This window comes from Phaethon aethereus, assembly GCF_964289735.1.
Source record: "Phaethon aethereus genome assembly, chromosome: 5".
In the NCBI taxonomy this organism is placed as follows: domain Eukaryota; kingdom Metazoa; phylum Chordata; class Aves; order Phaethontiformes; family Phaethontidae; genus Phaethon; species Phaethon aethereus.
In genome coordinates this window covers 7,629,895-7,653,051 of record NC_138579.1, presented here as the reverse complement: position 1 = coordinate 7,653,051, position 23,157 = coordinate 7,629,895, and the positions used below count along the sequence as shown (strand labels likewise).

General features: G+C 36.7%; 1 protein-coding gene across 1 annotated transcript in view; it reads left to right on the top strand.

The window, feature by feature from the left end:
* LOC309405683 (protein SIX6OS1) overlaps positions 1–22,712 on the top strand; it is a gene marked incomplete at both ends in the record, with an annotated part of 31,765 nt that extends 9,053 nt beyond the window's left edge. Inside the window, 14 exons of the mRNA XM_082000523.1 lie at positions 133–222; positions 2,800–2,987; positions 3,469–3,511; positions 3,900–4,020; positions 5,231–5,325; positions 13,448–13,587; positions 14,043–14,122; positions 16,186–16,271; positions 16,365–16,429; positions 17,499–17,569; positions 18,958–19,115; positions 19,627–19,762; positions 21,257–21,314; positions 22,510–22,712. Of these exons, the coding sequence (XP_081856649.1) occupies positions 133–222; positions 2,800–2,987; positions 3,469–3,511; positions 3,900–4,020; positions 5,231–5,325; positions 13,448–13,587; positions 14,043–14,122; positions 16,186–16,271; positions 16,365–16,429; positions 17,499–17,569; positions 18,958–19,115; positions 19,627–19,762; positions 21,257–21,314; positions 22,510–22,712 (1,534 nt within the window). The remainder of the gene's footprint in view (positions 1–132; positions 223–2,799; positions 2,988–3,468; positions 3,512–3,899; positions 4,021–5,230; positions 5,326–13,447; positions 13,588–14,042; positions 14,123–16,185; positions 16,272–16,364; positions 16,430–17,498; positions 17,570–18,957; positions 19,116–19,626; positions 19,763–21,256; positions 21,315–22,509) is intronic.
* Positions 22,713–23,157: the final 445 nt, after the last annotated feature.

Genomic DNA, 23,157 nt, shown 5'->3' with positions numbered 1-23,157 from the left:
TTGACTTTCGAAACATTAAGTAAATTATTTGTTCTAGTAAGCTAGCAAAAGTAACTTGATGTTTTAGTTTCTGAATGGCTTTTTATTAGGAAAGACCACTTATATGCCTTCCCTTTTGTACTTTCTCCACAGCTGGAAGCCCACTTACATAATTCTTAGCAAGCATGAAGAATATTTGAAAAATGAACTTGAAACTTTACAAGAAGCTACAGAAAATGAGAGGTATCTATGATCATGTAACATGAGCTTTCTGGCAGTAGTGCTTATTAACCTGTCTAAACTGATCAGCAAGGATAGTGCAGTCTGCTTCAAAAAGTTGTAAACTGTTCAGGATGATAAAAGTGATTGAGTAATTAAAATAATTCTCAGTTTACATTATTATGAGGTCATATGTTACTTTGTAGTTACCAATGGAATAGTATAAAATATGGCTTCTTCAAATTTAATTGCTTCCCAAATGCCTAGTATAAATTTTCAGAACATTATTCAAGCCCTCTGAAATAAAGGTAATGAATGTTTCAGCTTTGGCAGAAATATCAAATGTGAGAACATATTTGCAAAAGCATACATAAGTTTTATCTACAAATGATTTTTTTGCCATCGGTATGACATGAATTCAGGTATACTGCAATTTCAATAGTTTCAGATATTCAGGTTTGGGAAGACTTTTTAAAAAATATTCAGGTTTTATGGTTTTTTTTTGGAAGTATCATTTTAATTGAACCTAAGCCTTATATGGACTAAGAAAGATGAAAATTAGAGGTATTCAGATAATTTTGTCCTTTTCTTTATTTGTGACTATGAATTGCATATGATTATTAGAATATACTAATCAAGTTTTTGTATATTGCTGAATATTTTTAAAAATAAACACAAAGCATGCAAATTCAATATTAGATCCTGAAAAAATAGGATGAGTGGCTAAGGAAAGCCTGGTCGAAAATCATTGTAAGACCTGTTGTGGGTAAGATCCTAGTTAGTATTAACTGCAAATTCAATTCTGTTCACTAAGTGGCATTTCAGTTGTTTCAGCTTCATTAATTAGGTTCTGCATTTAAAAAAAATTGTTAGTTGTGGAATGTAGCTGCCTATATTCAATGGAATAAGGAACAGTCCCTGAAGATTTTCACTGAAATATTTAAGATGTTGTGTGTCAAGTTAACCATCTGAGATTCTATTTAACACTCAGATAAACCTGATCTTCATTTTAGAGAGGTTGCTTAACCCTTACTGATCCGCTTGTGGAGGGGAAGAGGTTGGTTAGCCCTATGGTGAAAAAACCAAGGCAGATCCATCTAGGCATCTAAATACCAATTTAGAGACGTAACTTTAAGTAATTGAAGATGTTGGCTTTGGTTCTTTTGTAAGTGTTCTTTTTGCCAGTTGTCTGAGATAACAGAAATAGCATGCCTGGTAGTCTTTAATTAACTCAGTTAATAGCTTATCTGTCTTCTTCCTGTTCAGAGCTCTATATTTGGTGAAAAATAAGGCTAAATTGGCTTTCTATGAGTATATGATTAAGCCATTTTGGCTTTTACTAATTTGAGCTGACAAACCAAAGAAGCATTACTTTTAAATTGCTTTTTTAGATAACTAGTTTCAATTCCAACATGAAAGTGTTTGATCTGTTTTCCTGAGCTTAATTATATGACATCATGACTATAAATCATAAGATAAATTAAATCAATATATTTTACAAAAATGGTCTTTTCAGATATAGTACCTCTGTACCAAAACATTTGATGATATATTCAAATCAGTAAGATGTGCATTCATCAAATTCTAAATATTTAAATTAGGAAGAAAAATAAGTACATTCAGAACTTTATGCACTGAATGTGCTTTTTAGCCTGGCATTCAGCCTGACTACATTTCCAATATAGTCACTGTCATTGATTTAACACAAGAGGATGGCTGTTCTGTGCAACAGCTCTTTTCTTTCTCTCCTTTCCAAACATAATATTGATCAATTTTCAGCTTTATGTGATGAGTTACGTCCTATAACTTGTTATGGTATTTGTTTGTTTTCATAGTACAATTTTTTCAAAAGCCAATTTAGACTTTTAAAATGCTCTGAACATTAATTGATACTACCTACTTTAATAATTTGTAGCTACATACTCACATGATGTCAATGAAATTATGTTAGTGTAACATTAATTTAGAGCGCAGTTCTACAAGAAGCTGAGCATTCTGTCTCTTTGCCAGTTAAACATTTAAGTGTAACATTTAAGTGCTTAACCTTAAGCATGAATCGTCCTATTGTTTTGGTGTGACTAATATGTGTGTTTAAGGCTTCCCTGAGTCAGACATAGATTACTCAGCATCTCCTTGGAGGCAGCTCTTGGTCCAGTGATGCACCAAGCTGCTCTAAATATGGGATGCTAGGCCAAATTCTGTTTTACTGTAAGTTTGATACATCTCCACTGAAACTGGTGGAGTTGTGCCAATATACACAGAGAATTTGGCCTGCAGTGAGTTTCATTATAATTATACAGGGAAAAAAACCCCTGTCATCTGCCAAGCTGCCTTTGGATATGGTATGGTCTACATTCCTTTCAGAACAATGAGGTTTGACTGTTTTTTATGTGATGAGTGTATTCTTTGTTACAGAATAGTCTTCCTTGAAAATACCTGGAAGATAAAAATTAGAGCCAAATAGTGGTATATTAAATATAATCTGACTTTTTTTCCAGGACAGCAGCAAATCTAATTGAGCTGATGCCACAAATCAATAGTTTTTTTCCTTATAAGTAATGGCTTCATGTGAAAAAAATTAAATTACATGTATTTTTATAGGAAAATGTATCAGGAGTACATAACCCAGTATAAAGAGGTTTTGAAGCAACACCGTGAAAAATATGCAGAAACTGCTCTTGCACAGAAGTATTACAAAAAAAAGAAAGAACTTGAAGAAATCCAAAAGAGAGTTTTGAAACAGTCTGAAAAATATAAATGGAAAGAAGATGCTTGCTTGGATATTCTGGGTACTACTATTATCAATGCTTTTACAGTAGGATCTGTTGGTAGTGCACTGCATGTTAAACGTGCTACACAGACATCCTCTAATCAATTTTCCATGGTTTCTTTTAAGCTAATAAAAAGGTCTTCTCTTTGTTACACAATTTTAAGGAAAAAATTCTGTCGCAAACTGAGACTTTGAAGAAGAATTTAGAGTATACGTACTAATATTCATTACTCCAACCCATGAAGGTAATGGGGAGAGGTTTGCCATGGGACTTCTTGGGGTAAAAATGTCCTAGAATTACTTCAGAACAAGACTCTCAAAATTTTAAATTTATTTTTTGTATAATTTTGGTGCTGTTTTTAATGACATTACTGTCTGTTATACTGATATTTCTGTTACGTATGCTAAGTAAAGATAAATGCTCCTGATCTATTAATTTATCTTGTATTTAAAACTGGATCTGTGAATTAGTGATCTGAAATGAAATTTTATTTCTGCAGAGCTTGTTCCTTTTAAATCCTTAAATGATTGGGCTTTACAGATGTATCCTTGATGTGTAGTGTTTATGCAGTTTATAGGCAAGAAAGTTTATATTTACTTTTCATAACTTTCTGTTAAAAAGTATAGTAGTTATTTATATATTTATGTTTAGAGGGGCAGCATTGGCATTTCTCTGTGAGAAAATTGAAGGTCCAATAATACTCTTCAGTTTAAATTTATGGCAGCATTTTAAGTCATATCAGTCAAAATGTTTCATTAAGGAGGAGAAGCCTAAATGAAATTAGATTGGAACACTTGTCTAAGAAATGTAGGTTTGTCAGAGCTTCCTGTTCCTCTAGCATTTGCCTTAAGGCATAGGGGTGTGAGGGATTTGATAGTATCCCTTGCTTGAAAAAAGTAATGCTGCAATATATATTCCGTAACATGAAAGTGCTTCTTCGAGGCAAAAAACACATGAAATGTTAAAGCTTGCTGCAGTTGCTACACAAGAATCCATTGAACTACAAAAAGAAGCAGAGGAATTAGAAATGAAAATAAATTATTTAAAAAAGGTAACTATTTTCATTTTATTTTATATAAAGACATTTTCCATAAGTAGTTATATATACCACCGTTGTATTTTATGAAATGTAAAAAAAGTACTGTATTTTCAAGCACATGGACCAACAGGATGATTGCAGTATTAGTAATTATGTTACTATATCATCACATATGTTTTCTTAGAGAAGAGGGGTCCATGAATGTAAATGCTTTAAAAGCTTGCTTTCTGTTGACCTCAGTTTACACCATAAGCCCCATCAAGGCAATGTGTCATGATGACTTTCGTGCTAGCTCAAGAGGGCCAGAGAATACACTTCAAAATATAGCAGGGCCATTCCTCAGTGAGCCACAGGGCTTGAGTAAACAGCTTTCACAGGTCCTACTGGTTTATAAGGTTTTGTTAACATGAATGTGTTTAACTAAATATGCTTTACAATAAGAAATATATCTCTCTCTCTCCTTTTTTTTTTACCCCCTCTCAAATAAATGTGTGGGTAAATAATACTCAGAGGTAAAACTGACTGATTTTAGACAGGAGATCAGTACAGTTCTGGTGACTAGAAGCAGCTCTGATTCCAACAGAACAGTTTTCAAAAAAAAGGACTTTGTCAGTGCACTTTGACCCACTCCTCTGCTAGGAGGTAAAAGGTCTCTCCCAAGCTTGTGTAGCCCAGTGGGCCAATCTTGTAAAGAATTTGGTAAGTTTTTATAGTATTGCGTCTGGACTCTTTTACCTCCCTGGACCAGATGATCAAGGACTCCATTTACTGCTGTGTCAGCCACGTCCACTTCAGCCAGCCTCATGCTGATAGAAGCATATTGTGCACAGGTGGTGTTTTCTATTTATATTTTGTGATACTGTTTGACACTTATAGTTAGAGACTAAAGTTCCTAATGTGGTATGTGCTGAATAAACATACAGTAAGAAGGGATGTGGTGAATTTATTTATAACTGTGAAGGAGACCATGTAAGGAGCTCCTTGTTCTGAATAGATATTTAGAGTCTGTGCTCAAAAACTTCTGTGTCTATTCCAGTTGTTACAGTTGGTCCAACAAAAAACATTGCCTCTCTTTAACCTTGTTTTGGTTATTTCTTCAAACCATCTTAGCTACAAAAACTGTACTACTGTGCACTGATTCATCAGGTTTAGAAAATATTTGCAGCATGTATATATAATTTTTCATTTTTTTTTAGGATTTATTTGTTCTTTATCTTTTAAGACATTTGAAGAGACTACAGAAGATCAAAACAATTCTGAAATGATTGAAGGAAAGAATCAGAAAAGTCTAGAGAAACCAAAGGAGTTTAAAGAAAGGTACATGTAAAAATTATTTCCTTCCCTTGCTTTCATTTAGAGTACTATCTCAGCATTTACACAAAGACTGCCACAAAATACAGATTGTTGCTGAATAATGACTGGCAAACTTCTCTAACCCTGGTCATGTGATTTAATTATGTAATTTAAAAAGTTTTATATTTCTTGTGGTTAAGATGGTGGAAAATTTTTATTCTTGGAAACTAAATGTATCTGGAAACATGCTGTTCAAAAGTATTTTGTAGAAACCCTTGCTCCTCACAGCTACTGCTGATAGACCTATGTGAATAGTTTTATGAATTTTGAATAGAACTACAGTGACTGTGCAGTCAGAGATAAAATACATTAACTCTACTAAACGCATATTTGGGGAAAAAGAGTCAGAGTTCCACTTGTCATTTCAGCTCTGAACTACTTAAGAAATTTAACTCTTAATTTAGTTCTTAAAAACAAGCATGAGTGAAAGTTTAATAGACAGGATTAATTAAATTAAATTAGTCAGTGGTCATTTACAACTGGGACTCACTTTAATTTAAGCTCAATTACAATGACTGAAAATCACCATCAGGACTATCTTGCACTTATCTGCATTCCATGTGAATGTTGAAACATCACCCTTAAAGCTGATGCTTTTAGACCAAAATCCATTTTAAACTGAAAATACGTCCAAAAGACTTTGTCCAAGTGATTTTACATTATGGTGTGCTTGAAAAAGAAGCTTTTTAGGGCTTTAAATAGGGATTTAGTGGACTATATCTATAGAAATGTGTCATTTTAATAATCCCTAAGATCCTTTCCAGAGTTCTTTAATATCTTCTTATGGACTATGAATGATTCAGATTATGATTTTTTGTGGTTTAAGCCTTTACACTCATTCTATCTTCTTATATAAGCTTTTTCTAATTGGCAAGACCTCAAAACATAGAGAAGCAAGAAATCCACTTAGTTTTAAGACTAGGTAAAAAAAAACGATGGGAAGCGCTCCCTTTGAATTTTCAAAGAAACCCATGTCTGCAGAAAGCAAAATGCCAGTTAAAGACCTGTTGTAAAAGACAGAGATCTATGCTCTGCACATGGAGGTGTAAGACTTACTCGATCAGGCTCCTCGTGGAAAGGAAATCACAGGGTGCATTGCTAGACCTGCCATTTGTCCATTTACCTCTGTGTCATGGAGTGCTTGTACCGTCACCTGAAGTTGTGTCTTGATTGCATACAAGTAGATTGGTTTTGGTGCTCTTACTGAAGCAATAATTCCATGGCTTGCATCATGGTTATAAGATGTTGTAAACATTTTACACTCTCCTAGCTCACACTGCCTTTTAGCCTCCATATATGCATTTATGTGATATAACATATGGTATCAGACAGTAACCTGATTATTAGTTAATATGTTTTTCCTAGACTAAATTTTAAAGCTTATTTATATCAAAGATAGCCATAATAGAAAGGCTTGTAGAAAACGGCATAAAAATAATTTTTAAAAATCCCTATTTGGTATTAGTGTATTAAAAAAAAGGTCTTCACTAGAAAGCATAGAAATGTCTGATTAAGTAACTACCAATGTTAAAAATAGGTGTATTATGAATCTTTGATTATAAACACTGTGAAAAAAACACAAACAGAAAATGTGCTAAGATAGTGAGTCATATGAATTAAAACCTTTGCAGACTCAAGGCAATGTACAAAAATATAATAGCAGAATATGGGTACCAAAGGCAGTAGTTTCTTGTGAGCTGTTCTGCAGTCACTAAAAGGTTGCTACCGACCAGAGAGACCTTTATGAAGAAAAAGGAGATATCTTCATCTTCTGCCACAAAAGAAGACGAAGAAGAAGAAGAAGAAGACGACGACGACGACGACGATGATGAAGAGGAAGAGGAAGACGAAGAAGAAAAGTGTTGTATTGTGAATCTCCATGAACTGATGCAGAGTAGCATGAAGAGAAACCAGCAGCGTCAAGGGAAAGAAACTAAACAAACCAATGAAAGCACTGAGCAGAACAATGTACAAGTTAATACTCATGAAATGCTTTAGAGGGCTACAAGACAAGAAACCAACTTGCAAGTTAATAAATAGGTGCTGATATATGCGTTCTCCTTTGGGCAGGAGGGTGGTAGTGGTAACTGTTCTTTTAAAAGGCTTGAAACATTTTGGTTTGAATCACTTACTGCTGTCCAGATAGTTGTTGATTAGGCTGACTGCAAAACATGGATTCCTCTTCTCATACCAGCTGTTTTCTCTGACTAGTGGTCTTTCATAGTTCACCAGTTGCATAGACAGGTATCGTAGTTAAAATTTCCAGATCAAGAGCTCTCATCAATTGCTAAATAGGACTCAACTCTTTTGAAGCCCTGGTCTTGATTTCTCAATTAGAGATTATATTTATTACATAGAAAGGCTGACGTCTTGAACTGTACTTTGGCATATATCATGTTCATTCTCTCTGCTTTTATAAAATGTTTGAGAGCTTTAATTCCTTATTCTGTAATTCTGGTTGGGTTTTTTTTTTTTGGTTTTGTTTTGGGTTTTTTTTCCAATTTGTTATGTATTAATTCCACGCCTGAATACCTAAAACATCTTACATTCCAAGTGAGAGATTTTTGCTAAAACTTCTTGGAAAGGATATTCCGTGGCAGATATTGCAGTTCTTTCAGTATCTTTTCATTACAAGTGATTAGCTTTTACTAACCAAAGGAAAACCTTTGTAATACAATTCTTGGAAAAAGACTTATAAAGCTGTTTCAGGAATTCTAAATGTAAACTTATATGAAGAGTAACCCCTCTGCTGACTACAACCTCATAGGCAATTATTAGTTCCTAGTTATTATGACAGCTAGTTATTAAAAGGCTTGCTTTCAAATGGACTTCCTGGCATGCTCCTGATTAGACTACTGAACATATCTTCAATAGAGTCCTGGTAAATACCACATTAGCAAGTGTGATTCTTCATATGCATAATCAAATACACTTGATTCCTATAGTGAAGATAAAGTCATATTAATCTTTGGGCTTCATTATGCTACAAAGGAGAAACTACTGCTAAGGAAATGGGATTTTATTTTGACTTAAGAATATCTATTTTTTTTTCTTTGCATTTTAATGAAAAATATTATCTATTTCACAGTATCGATCAAGATGAAGATTTTTTATCTACTCAGATGTATACTAACAATGAAGTAGAGAAAGAAGACAAATTATCTTTCTTCTTGTTACTTCAATTTGGACTATTGTGAGCTTCAGTATGCAGTCTGATTTTTCTTTCAATGGTTATTAATTATGTCAGAGAAGATGTCGTAGAATCATATCATAGAATCACTGAATGGTTTGGGTTGGAAAGGACCTTAGAGATCATCTAGTTCCCACCACCCTGCCATGGACAGGGATACCTTCCACTAGACCAGGTTACTCAAAGCCTCATCCAACCTGGCTTTGAATGTTTCTAGGGATGGGACATCCATAACTTCTCTGGGAAATCTGTTCCAGTGTCTCACCACCCTCATAGTGAAGAATTTCTTCCTTATATCTAATCTAAATCTACCCTTTTTCAGTTTAAAGCCATTACCCCGTCCTGTCACTAGATGCCCTTGTAAAAAGAACCTCTCCAGCTTTCTGATAGGGTGATCTCCCTGAAGTCTTCTCTTTTACAGGCTGAACAACCCCAACTCGCTCAGTCTGTCCTCATAGGAGAGGTGCTCTAGCCCTCTGATCATTTTGTGGCCCTCCTCTGGACTTGCTCCAACAGGTCCATGCCTTTCCTGTGCTGAGGGCTCCAGAGCTGGATGCAGTACTCCAAGTGGGGCCTCATGAGAGCAGTGTAGAGGGGCAGAATCACCTCCCTTGACCTGCTTGCCATGCTGCTTTGGAAGCAGCCCAGGATACGGTTGGCCTTCTGGGCTGCAAGCACACATTGCTGGGTCATGTTGAGCTTCTCATCAATCAACATCCCCAAGTCCTTCTTGGCAGGGCTGCTCTCAATCTATTCTCTGTTTAGCCTGTATTTGTGCTTGGGACTGCCCTGACCCATGTGCAGGACCTTGCACTTGGCCTTGTTGAACCTCATGAGGTTCACACAGGCCCATTCCTCAAGCTTGTCCACATCCCTCTGGATGGCATCCCTTCCCTCCAGCGTGTCGATCGCACCACACAATTTGGTGTTATTGGCAAACTTGCTGATGGTGCCCTCAATCTCACTGTCCATGTTTCTGACAAAGATGTTAAACAGTGCCAGTCCCCATACGGACCCCTGAGGAATGCCACTCATCAATGGTCTCCACTTGGACAACTCTTTGAGTGTGACCATCCAGCCAATTCCTTATCCACTGAGTGGTCCATCTGGAAATCCATGTCTCTCCAATATAGAGACAAGGATGTCATGCGGGACAGTGTCAAATGCTTTGCACGAGCCCAGGTAGATGAGGTCAGTTGCTCTTCTCTTATCCACCAACACTGTAACCCTGTCATAGAAGGCCACCAAATTTGTCAGGCATGATTTGCCCTTAGTGAAGCCATATTGGCTGTCACCAATCACCTCCTTAGCATGGTTTCCAGGAGGATCTGCTTCATGATCTTGCTGGGCACAGAGGTGAGATGTGTGTGGTTTTTTTTTCACGAGTGTTTTTAGCGAGGGAAGGGAGCAGGTGTGTTGCATAGGCATAAAGTTTAACTGCAGGCTCTTTTGGAAGGTTTTGTTACTTAAAAAATACTCCTTAAGAGCTTCTGAGTCCTTTTGTAACTGCCATCATTACATTCTTCTGAATAGATATACATTGTAAAAGAATGCTTTATTTTGTGAAGAATGAATCTTTAGAAACATAGAGTTGTCTACGTGGTTCTACAGAAGCACATGGAAACTGACTCCAGGAACTTTTAAAAACACAATTTGGCATCCTAAGTTCTGTCAAAAAAATGGTTTATGGCTATCTAACTCATTACCTCAGCAGCAGCAGCCTTGTTCAATTAATTTTTGAATGATGATTATGGTAAAGTAGCCAAATAAGCCACTTTTTGAATAAAGTGAAAAAGTTTTAGCCAGGGTTCTGTGCTCAGCTCTGTTTTTATTTCTCCTTATTTTTGCTCTGTCTGCCTCTGAATTTAAAGATACACCAGCCATATACACATCTTTCTCTTGTAGTACTCATTCTTGACACGGGTAATATCTATAATTACTGTAACTGAAAGAAATAATCCTTGAAGAATCCTTGAAGGATCCTTGTACTCAAAGAGTACGAGGATCTTGTGAGGTCAAGCAGAGACAAAATTAGAAAGGCAAAAGCCCAGCTAGAACTCAGTCTGGCCATGGTCATAAAGGATAACAAAAAATGCTTTTACAAATGTATTAACAACAAAAAGGGAGCCAAGGAGAACCTCCACCCCTTACTGGATATGGCGGGGAACATTGTCTCCAAGGACGAGGACAAGGCTGAGGTACTTAATGCCTTCTTTGCCTCAGTCTTTAACATCCAGATCAGGTATCCGCAGGGTATTCAGCCCCTTGAGCTGGAAGATGGGGATGGAGAGCACAATAAACTCCTCATAATCCAGCAGGAAACAGTTAAGGATGTGTTAAGCCACCCGGGTACACACAAGTCTATGGGGCCTGATGGAATCCACCCAAGAGTACTGAGAGAGCTGGCGGAGGAGCTTGCCAAGCAAGTCCTGGTTAACAGGGGAGGTCCCAGAAGACTGGAGGCTTGCCAATGTGACACCCATCTACAGGAAGGGCTGGAAGGAGGATCCTGGGAACTACAGGTCTGTCAGCCTGACCTCTGTGCCAGGGAAGATCATGGAGCATTCATCTTGAGGGTGCTCACAGGGCATCTGCAGGACAACCAAGGGCTCAGGCCCAGCCAGCATGGGTTCATGAAAGGCAGGTCCTGCTTGACCAACCTGATCTCATTCTATGACCAGGTGACCCGCCTAGTGGATGAGGGAAAGGCTGTGGACGTTGTCTACCTGGACTTTAGTAAAGCCTTTGACAGCGTCTCCCACAGCATTCTCCTGGAGAAACTGGCGGCTCGTGGCTTCAACAGGTTTACTCTTCGCTGGGTAAAGAACTGGCTGGCTGGCCGAGCCCAGAGAGTTGTGGTGAATGGTGTTAAATCTGGCTGGTGCCCAGTCACAAGCGGTGTTCCCCAGGGCTCGGTTCTGGGGCCGGTCTTGTTCAATATCTTTATTGATGATCTGGATGAGGGGATCGAGTTCTCCCTCAGTAAGTTTGCAGATGACACCAAGTTGGGTGGGAGTGTTGATCTGCTGGAGGGTAGGAGGGCTCTGCAGAGGGATCTGGACAGGCTGGATCGATGGGCAGAGGTCAACTGTATGAGGTTTAACAAGGCCAAGTGCCAGGTCCTGCACTTTGGCCACAACAACCCCATGCAACGCTACAGGCTTAGGGAGGAGTGGCTGGAGAGCTGCCCGGGGGAAAGGGACCTGGGGGTGCTGGTTGACAGCAGGTTGAATATGAGCCGGCAGTGTGCCCAGGTGGCCAAAGTGGCCAACAGCATCCTGGCCTGTATCAGAAATAGTGTGGCCAGCAGGAGTAGGGAAGTGATTGTACCCCTGTATTCGGCACTGGTGAGGCCGCAGCTTGAATCCTGTGTTCAGTTTTGGGCCCCTCACTACAAGAAGGATGCTGAGGTGCTGGAGCGTGTCCAGAGATGGGCAATGAAGCTGGTGAGGGGTCTGGAGCACGAGTCTTATGAGGAGCGGCTGAGGGAACTGGGGTTATTCAGTCTGGAGAAGAGGAGGCTGATGGGAGACCTCATTGCTCTCTACAACTACCTGAAAGGGGGTTGTGAGGTGGGTGTTAGTCTCCCAAGTAACAAGCGGTAGAACGAGAGGAAATGGCCTCAAGTTGCAGCAGGGCAGGCTTAGATTGGGTATTAGGAAAAATTTCTTCAGTGAGAGGGTGGTCAGGCATTGGAATAGGCTGCCCAGGGAGGTGGTGGAGTCACCATCACTGGAAGTGTTCAAAAAACATGTAGACATGGCACTTCGGGACATGGTTTAGTGGGCATGGTGGTGTTGAGTTGATGAGTGGACTTGATGATCTTGAAGGTCTTTTCCAACCCTAACGATTCTGTGATTCTGTGACATACAGATTTAAAAAAAATCTTTCATTATTTCTGGTTTTTTTTTTTGATTGATGTATTAGGTGATACATGGCTTATGTAGTTTGTTATGTCTCAGTTCAGCACAGCACTAGGTGTATATGTAACTTTACAGATAAAGACCATCCTTTTCATCAGAGTTATTTGACTGAGGTGCACTCATGATTTTATGTGATCACAGTTGTGGATGTATATTAGTTTAATGTGTTGTTAGGTTCATATATCTTAACCTGTGCTTCTAGTTTTGCACTTTTTAGTTGTGTTGCTAATTTTACTCCACACTACCTTATAAAGTGCATCCTACATTTTATCTTGTTTTTATTTATGGAAAATTTCAAGAAGAACAAAAAGACTGAACGAATTCTTCATTTGTTCTGAATAGCATTGTTTAGTTAGCTATAAACCAGATGTAGCTAGAAGCACAGAGGAGCTAAGCAGGAATGCCAGAGAGAAAAAAAAATAGAATTCATAATTTTAAAAAATGGTAAATGTTGCTGTGCCAAATAGCCACTTTACCCTGCTAACCTTTATCTTTCTACACTGTAAAAGGCTATTTACACTATGCAGCTAATTACCCCATAAGTGAAAACACTTGCTGCAGTTTTCTCTTTTGTGTATGTATAGTGTGAGTATTCCAGATAATCTCAGAGAGATAAAAAGCATTTTTAAATGTGAAAATGTGATTTCAGAACCATGATAATGAAGTACTTTGATAAAAGTTTAAAACCCCAAGCTACTAGTACTTTTTTTTGATACTGACAAAATTTGTCAGCAATGTTCTTATGATTGGCTTATTACTACTTTATGTCTTCTGCTTTTAGCGGTATTCTCTGTCTGATATTATTTAAAGAAAACTTCAATTTTTATCAACTGCTGGAGCTGAAAGAGATAGAACCTCCCTGGCAAAGTGCATCTCCCTTGAAAATTCCACTTACTTGAAGCAGTGATATTTTGTGATTTCCTTTCTTTTGTAATTGTTAACTTAATCTCTTTTTTAACTTAATTTTTTTTAGGATATTTGAAGACAGTGAACATCCATCTTTGCTAAATGAGAAACATCAACTGTATAAACCATTACATGTCCCATGCATTCCTCAGAAATTAGTCCAGTCTGTACAGATTATTAGATTCTCAATGCAACGAACAGAAAGAGGTGCAGTGTATTTAATTATCTTCCTGTGAGGATTTTGGATTATTTTTGTGTAAATGAATGGAAACCATGATAACAAATCTAGTGAACTGCTTCTACTATGATAGTTGAAGCCAGGCTTTCAATGCAAGTTGGGTACTACCTGTCTTTATGTTCTGAAAATCTTCTATGTCTGATTCCTCTCTTATTCGTGCCATGAGTAAAGTAACATGACAGGTATACCAGATGCATAGTGTCAGAAAAATCTGAACCATATCTTTAGCACTGTTTCCATAAGTACAGTAAATGTTAACTGACTTATTTGCAGGAGATTGATACTTTCATATTTTGTAATATTTTTCTTTTAGCCCTCTATGAACAGGAGGATTTATAAGCTTTCTTCCCAAGTTCAGTTTAACAACGCCGTGCTTTGGGTACTTAATCCTATTGACAATATTAATTCATGTTTGTTAATTTAGGGAGAGAAGAAAAAGAAAAACCTATGGAACTTTCAGTGGCTACTAGCAGTTCCTCCAGCCTTGCAGAAAATTCGTCACAGGTATGCAGCTCTCCTACTGGTAAAAACATGAAATTACATAATCTGTTTTATGTGGTGGTTTAAATTTAAAGCACTTCAAATATACCTAGTGCTATTATATCTTACATAAAACTTGTTAACATTGGAACCAGGATGCTAATCTTGGTAATCTCCTATTACTTGGCAATCATAATAAAAATCTTTCTTTGGTGCCGTTTCTAATTCAACTGAAAATATTTATGTTCTTACAAAGTGCAACTGGTAGCCAAACTTGAGGTGGACCACCTATCCAAATAATTTTGTGTAATAGTTTTAAAAATTTACAATAACCTTTGTAGATTCACTTGGTTGTATGTAAAAAATTTTTGAAATTGTAAAGGAGGAACATAATCTTCTGTTACTGATTAATGGTCAGTCATCTACTCCATAATTAAGGATTTCATAAAGGATTAAATGTGCAGGATGCTACACAGGACTGCCTACTGAGTTAACAGCTCAGTTCTGAAGTTTAACCAGAAACAAAAATCTGGGCTGAAAGGAATAAAACCATGAGAAGCATTGCTTTGTACACTTGAGCAGTCCACAACTATATTTTCCATCTCTCACCCTATAAACAAATAGATCCTATGGCACTTTTTTGAAAAGGTGAAGTGTATTGCAGCTTAATATCTTAAGTACACAATCACAATAAAACAATTCAGAAACAAGTTGCAGGAACAACTTGCACAGTTATGAAAACCACTAATAAAATCTCATTAAGTGCAAGAACATTCACAGGACCAATATTTTGTTGAAGTATAGAAGGAGTACTCAGATAAGGTAAAGCCACAGGAGATAAAATAAATAATTTGCAGAAGTTTGGGGAAGTTTCTATACCAAAACTTTTCTTTATAAGGGACATCTCACTGGATATCTTTAAAACCAAATTTTAATGAACAACAAAAATTGTCAAGTAAACAATTAACAGAACCAGTTGTGATTTTCTTAAGAATTTCAAGAGAACTGAAGGATGAAGTGAGTAATCGCTAAATGGTCTAGGATGGAGCCTGTGGTAGAAGAAGAAACCTTCATAAGATAAAGACAACATGACAGGCAATGGCTAGACTGAGTGGAACAAGACCAGAAGAAATTTCAAGCAATTCTGACTTGTGACTGTCTGAGGGAGTTGAACATGATGAGGATGATGGAAGGGCTGTTGCCAGGGTAATCCAGAGATGAGGATTGGAATCTGGGACCTAGAATTGCACTTAGAGAACAGTGTGAAGCAGTAAGTCAAGGTTAAGGGAACTTTAAGAAAGGGTGATGGCAACAAGGGAAAGAAGATGGAGTCTGAGGAAAAATAAAAAGATTAGCAGAAAGGAGGTTGCTATGCTTCAGGAAAGGAGTGCTGTAAACTACAGGAGCTGAATGGCAGACAGATTCTGCATAACCATCCCTTTTGTCCCTCACCCCGAATTGAATTAAATTCGATACATTTTGCAAATTAAAAACAAACCAGAACTAGCAGTTCCCTGTGAAATAGTGTGTTATCTGATGCTGAGGCATAGATTCCTAGTGCCACTCTGCCCTTAAGGCACAAATACATGCTACATATAAGAGTTAGGGCTTCTGATCTGATGAAAATCTGCGAGACAGTAGTATTTCCATGTTTTCTGCAGTTTTTCAGTGCACACAGGAGACATATTCACTGATGCACATACTCACTTTGGCCTTCAGAGGTAGATACAGGCCTGGCTCCAGCCCCTTCTGTGTTGTCAAGCGTGAGCAACCTTGCTGCAGTAGTAGAAAACCTGGATAAAGTTTGTAAATTACATAATGTTATTTGTGTGACAGAAAAGTTAATTATTCACTTCTAGTCATCAATGCTGTGAATGAGACTTTATAAAGAATTATAGAAGTTGTTTTGGGTATCGTGCTGTTAAAACATAGGTAAAGCAAAGACAGGCAAACAAGTTTTTATGTTGCCTGACCCCTAAAGAGAGATTAAAAAAAGGGATTTCCACAGTCTAAGGAGAAATCAGAGTGATATTGTTGAAGTGACAATTTCGTATGCTGCCTCATTTGGACTTTCTGCTATGTTTTAGATGGTTATTGACACTGCAGAGACTACTAATCCACAAATTGCCCAAGTTCCATCAATAGCAAGCTTACAAAACCAAATGCAATTCAGGTAATTTTTCTTTAATAAAGTAGTTTTCATTCTTGAGATTAAGGTTTGTGGAAATAATCCATATTCAGACAAACAGTAATTTTTGTCTTTTAGACTGGTAATTCCTCCAAAACAGACGACTTCTAATCAACAGTTTGAGAATGAAAATGCAGTAATAGGTAACGTACCACCACATAATTATAAGAATTCTAGGGGCCAAACTTTCATTCTGGTATTAAGTGGGCCACCATTTGTATTCCTTTCCACCTTGATTGTTTAGTTCAAACTTTGAGTATAGCAGACAGGCAGAGTCCTAATTTAAATAGAGACTGAATTGCTTTGTAATGCGGGATTCATTCTGTGTTGACCATTGCTAATGAAAGGAACCTTCCAGCATCTCGTGTAAATCCATGGTCTAGTCTCAAATTACATGGCCAAAATGAAATCCAGTCAGAAAATCTGCCTGGAAGGTATGAGAAAATGCAAAGAAAAGGGATATAATAAACTCAGTAATTTAGGAATCTTGAAGCTTCAGATTATTAAAAATGAAAATTAACTTGAGAAATACATACAGAATGGTTACAGAAACAAAACAGGGTAGTTACAAATACACCTATAGTTTTTGAAATCACAAGGCACTGAGCTTCAGTTTAAATACATTTTTTCCTAATTCTACTGCCAATTTAGATGCATGTCAAAAATTACAGTCTATTTTTTCAAAAAATAGGATCTTAATTATGTGTCCTGAAACACAGGATCTTAACCCACAGTGCTTGAAACATTGCATGGTCTGAGCCTTAGAGCAGAAAGTCTGATAACATTCTTCTCATTTCTCATCTTGGCTTTTGCTCAGTTCTTTAAGACACACTTCATCAGTGTCATATGGATGTGCTTTTTATATTGTTTTCACCTGGTTTCTATTGACTGGTATTAGCACTCTCAGAGGGCAATAGCTTGATTAGACAAACATAGCACTCTCAGGGAACAATAGCTAGGTTTGAAGAACATACCAAACCATATGAAGCAGCCTAAGCATTGCTTTAACAATAGTAAGTGGCAGAACGAGAGGTAACTATTATGGACATAGCCACAAACTGGATTATTATGAAAACTACAGTCATAACACTTCCTTACCAATAACAATGCCAAGTTATTAAACCTTTTTTAAGGATTCTTTCCCACAATGTAATTTTATTTATCCATTTAAAATGCTGTTGTAATACAAGCAGCATTGTCTTTTTTGTCCAGCAAACCAAGAGACCAAATGTAGTGATAAAGAAGCAGAAGATGAGCCAAAGGATTCTTCGTATATGCCTCAAGTAAGCAAAGCATTTCTTATGTCATAATTATTTTACTTAGAATACTCAAAGTATCTTGACATTTGAATATATTGGCAAGAGGCAAGTCTCAGAAATTGGCAAAGTGACTCATTATAAGGCATCCAACAGGTAAGAAGTCAATCAGTGCCTTCTGGTTACTAATATAGTGATCGTTGCTCTTGATCATGTCAGTGTTCTGTGGATTTTTATGCTACCTTAACAATAGGCTCTTTAGGATGACTATCCTATGCACGTCATAGTTTTTATAAAAATTGGTGCATATATTTTTAATCAGTGTGAGCTCATGAAACATTTAAAAAAACGTTTGCATGTGAAACTCATTTCACCACAAAACTGTAGCAAATAGGCTCTGTGCCGGCTACAGAGTCTGTATGGCTCCATTGGCACTGCTTTTACTAGCTGTGCCTGAACGTAAGATCAAACTCACCATGCCATAATATTTAAGCCAGGTGTGTATAAAGCTTGCATATATAGGTGATATCAAGATGTGGTTTAACACTGGTGAGCAGCTTTTATTGCTGAGTACATCATACAGTATGGCATATCCCTTTGGTCAGCTGGGGTCAGCTGTCCCAGCTGTGTCCCCTCCCAAGTTCTTGTGCACCCCCAACCTACTCATTGGTGGGGCAGCATGAGAAGCAGAAAAGGCCTTGACATTGTGTAAGCACTGCTCAGCAATAACTAAAATATCCCTGTGTTACCAATGCTGTTTCCATCACAGATCCAAAATACAGTACCATACAAGCTATTAACTCTCAGCCAAAACCAGTACACAAGGTCAAGTTTGAGATACTCCTCATCTTCTGGTTAGCTCACTACAGGCTAATGCCTGCAGGCAGCTGGTGGCAAAGAATGTCTTTAAAACAACATTGAGTCTGGTGGAAATTGCTCCACAGAATCCAAGTGTACGTTCTCATTTAACATTTTCTGAGGAAGAGGAAATATCTCAGTCAACTGAAATATATTCTGATGGTGATGTCCCTTGATTACACTAGGGAGTTTCAAGGGGATTCAGTGTGACTTTAAGCATGTTAGTGTGAGTGAAATAGTGTGAGTGAAATAGTTCTTTTATTCAAAATCAGTGTTTTCAGTCAGTTCACAAGTTTGTTTATTTTTTGAATGAAAATTTTCGTATATAGTTTCATTCACAAAAGTACACTTTAAATTAGATAAACTAAGGTTACAGTTTTAGGTACGGTAAATATGTCACTGTGAGCATTTTATTAAAATCCTTTTATTTTTCATGAGAATAAAAATAACTAGCTAACCCTAAAACATGTAATAAATATATTTATAGGTAAATGGAGTAATGATATTTTTGGAAATTTTATATGCCATAAACTTTATTGTATATTTCTTTTTAATAGGACATTCACACATGTTTTAAGTCAAATGAAGATAATCTTGACACAGCAGAAGAAAGTGCAGAACATTTTCTAAGAGTACCTGAAACACCTGAGTTTGTAGGAATGCCTGACTCAAAGGGGAAGAAAACCCAGTTCTCTAAAACACCTCCATTTGACTTGTATGATTTCAGCTTTTATTTTAAGCAAAATTGTATTGATGTTTTTCCACTCTTTTTGAAAGATACTATAGAAAGATTTATCTGGAAAGCTCTCTGAAAATATAAACCTTTTTTTTTCTGTGTTATGCTACATAATTTATTAGATTTTCTTCTTCTTCCAGTATCACTTCTACTTGAAGCTGTTTTGAAAGAGGGAGAGTCTGCTTAGAAATATATGACACACAGGTTCTTTGTAGCTCCTTTGCTAAAATTGTTTCCTGCAGTAATATTTGTTACACTAATTTCTATCTTTGAAGAGTTTCTTTCGTAAAAGGGTAGGGAATTGGTAAGAACACCACCTCACTTTGCTTTAAGGAGTTGTGTTACACATTCTGTGTCACAAGAAGCAATCTAAAAAAGTGACAAAAAAGAAAAAGAGAAAATAGAACAAAAAAGCCATCTACGCTACTTTTAAAAACTTACGCTACTTTTAAAAACTATTAATGTACTTTCTTCCTTTCTGTCTTTACAGCATTCACAGTTTAGGTTGTGAAGAAGGAACATCAAAATCTCCTGCTTTCTTTTCTCTCATGAACTTCTCCCAGAAGTCACCTGGCTTTAATTTATTTGATTCTGCCGTGTTTGGGGCAGAAAATTCATCTGATGAGGTAAAAATGAGTACTTGAGAATATTAAATATCCACAAAGAAAAATATGCTAAGAAAACAGCATTGATAGTGAACATGGTTTCTCAGACTGGTTATTTTTGTAGCAAATTTTTTTTTTACTAGATTGCTTAATTTTACATTTGATATCCTTTGCAAATGCTTATGTCCTTTCCTGGCAATACACCTATGATGACTTCTGATCAACTATGAATCTTTCCCATATGGGCAAGATTGGATCTTGTGGAAATATACAGGTGACTAGACTCATAAAAAGGCTTCTGGTTCAGTGTTGTAATGCAAAATTTTAGGTACTCTAGAAGACTTCACAACTCACATGCCTATCCTGTATGGTTTTGTCTTGCTGAAGTGGGCAATCAGATACTTAAAATTTTATTTTTTCCCCTCCATTTTTCACAAAATGCAGAACACTGAGAAAAGAAAGAAAGGACTGTCTATTAGGAATATTGAAAAGCAAATATGGAATAACTGTACTTAAATGGAGGAGATAGGTAGGCAACTAATTGTAACAGGGAGTGGAATCCAGGTCTTCCTTTTCCTTTGCAGGTTCGCTAACTACAGTGCTCTAGAGTAATTTTTACTCTCCTGGGCTAATAGATAATTGGGTATTCAGGGTAGACGTGTGTCAGTGCATAGTGCAGTGGTTAGGTATCACTCCCTGGCAATGTAGATTCATGCAAAAAAGGGATCTCAGCCCAGGTATCTCTTATTTCAGTGTGCTCAGTCTTGAGGTTACTAGATAAAAGCAGAAGGAGAGAAGAGGGAAAATACCATTTTATTTTGTATTTGGCAAGCTACATGTTGTTGATATCTCCTAGCATCAGTTGTGTGTAGGAGAGAATAAGGTGGTGAGCAGTTTGTGAATTGTTTAGGAATGAGGTAGGTATTAAGTCACTTAGTGCTGTCAGAATCCACATTATTTTGTGCCTGCTCAGCAGCAGAAACCAAGAATTTACCAGCCTGTAGCAGTCATGGGATTGAAGTTAGATGGGAGTTTTGAAGGACTTAAGTTTATCTGTTGCAAATCTAGCCTAGGAACTCTTCTGAAGAGTGATGAGTGGTTATTCTGCTACTCTTTCTGGCAATATCAGGTCCTCAGTAGGCAATAATTATGTTGTTGTTGTTTAAAGGTTTTCTAAAATGTCAGAGAATGAAATAATTTTGAATCTTTTCAGTTTAAAAAACAGCAGTAAGCCAGATCATATTTCAGTATTTTCAATCTCATTTTTTTTCCAGAGGAGTGGAGGGAGTGTGTTTGCAGATGTAAGCAAATATCTTGAAACATATCTCATCAAAGAGTTTACCTTTCAGCTTTAGGGACTGATACACACATATAAGTGCAGATTTTGTGAAGACTGCTAACATTCACTGAGACAGGGTCTTTCTCACCAAAAGTAAACGAAGTTATTACATATTGGCATTAGTGCTTATATATTGTCTTTCTAATTTGTTAATAAAATGGCTGTTTACATTTCAGACAGAGGAAAATTATTCTGTGGGAAACCTGAATTCTTTGTCCCCACACAAAGATATAGGTAAGTCTGAAACTCAGATGTACTTGTGTATACCAGCTCTCTTCTATATGTGCTTATGTGACGGACAAGCTCATGATCCTGCTTAACAAGATTGTCTAAAAGGACAATTGTGATATTGTAGTTCAGTGGTTTATTGTGTTCATTTGTGTTTGACTTCAAATGTATGAGATGTCATGAAAACAGAGGTGTGAGAAAAAAAGAAATAGGGTTAGTGTTAGGTGGGTTTAAAGCAAACGGAGAGGACATTCAAAGGAGAAGAAAAAATTAAGTGTCAAAGATTTTTCACTGATAAAAAGAACAGTTTTTTTAATGTAAAAAGCTATAGTACTTGGTAAATACTACTTTTTAACTTAAGGCTACCAGCCTAGTGTTGGAAAGAGTACATCTGTTGGGTTTTTTCCTCCCTCAACTAAAATGTAAATAAAGTTCCCATTTGGTTGACGAAGTCTCAATGGTAAACTGAATTCTATCAGTTTAAACAATTGGAGGTATACAATGCAAAAATAACCCAAGTGAAAGAGACAGAATCAGACTTAATAAACAGTATTTTCCACTCATACTAAGTGAGCCACACACACTTACACATTCTGTGTGAAATCCTGGCTTTACTGAAACTAAAAGCTAATTTTTCATTATATCAATAGGATCAAAACTTACTCTTGACCAAATCCTTTTTTGAAGGGAACTGTAATCTATTTTTTGTTTGAGTGCTGCAAGTGCAAAGCTACTTTTTTTTGAAGTGGATGAATATAAGGTTGTATGCATATGTAACCGTTGTAGAGAAAAGTGTGAATTCTGCTACTAAATATAAAACTCAGGTGTTTTTCTATCTGTAGCTTTGTTTCTCCAAGTGTTTAAGTGGTTGATCACATTGTTCTTTAGAGAAGAAAGAATCTGCAAAAATATATTGGTTTACAAAGACCTGGGCTTAGTATTTAAAATATTTCACCCAGTATATAATGCAGAAGTGTTTTGTTGTTCTAAATCATTCAAGTACTTCACACTTCATTCTAGGTAGATTCTAATAATGCCCTCCTTGAAGTACCATTTCTAGTGCAGAAATAAACACAACTGTAGGCTGATACTCAGCGGGATGTTAGGAGTACAATATTATTAAAGAAACATATCATGCTGAATGCAGTGTTCTTTCACTAAGATTTAATCTAATAATAAATATAATATGTATTCTGTATAGGAAGCTTGTTTGGGAAATCAGAAAGTGAGGATGCATTTGCCTTTCCCTTCCCCTCGGAATCGACTTCTAATGCATTTGGAGATGGAAAAGATGACTTCAGTTTTCCATTTGCATTTGGACAGGATCAGAGATCATCACAATCTCCGTCTGTGAAAGGTTTTCATTCTTCTTTACAAAATACAAAGCCATTTACATTCTTTTGAATACCTTTGGCTTCCTTTTAAATTATTTTCCTACTTATCCTTGACAAATGTTTTCAGTTTCTTAAGTTTAAGTACAAAGCATTTAATCTTCTCCATTCATTTCATATAAGAATACATTATTGCAATTGCTGCAAGAGCATGTGTATGTTCATCAAGCACACATGCTTTGAGATGCAGCTTTTATTTTTCTTATTTATTTTCTAAATAGGTTGTTTTCATAAAGTGTTGTGATATGCTTTTGCTAAATTGGCACTTAACAAGCAGTAGAAATATAATTTTACAGTAGTGTGTCGAGTTAATTCAATACCTGTGACAGAGCATTTAAATCTAGATGAGTACTTTCAGCCTCTGATATAAACTAAAGAACTTGTATGGAAAGTGTTAGTAAGAGTGACTGTTCACTGTAGCAGTAAAAGCTGAATTTGAATTAAAGACAATGTTCTTA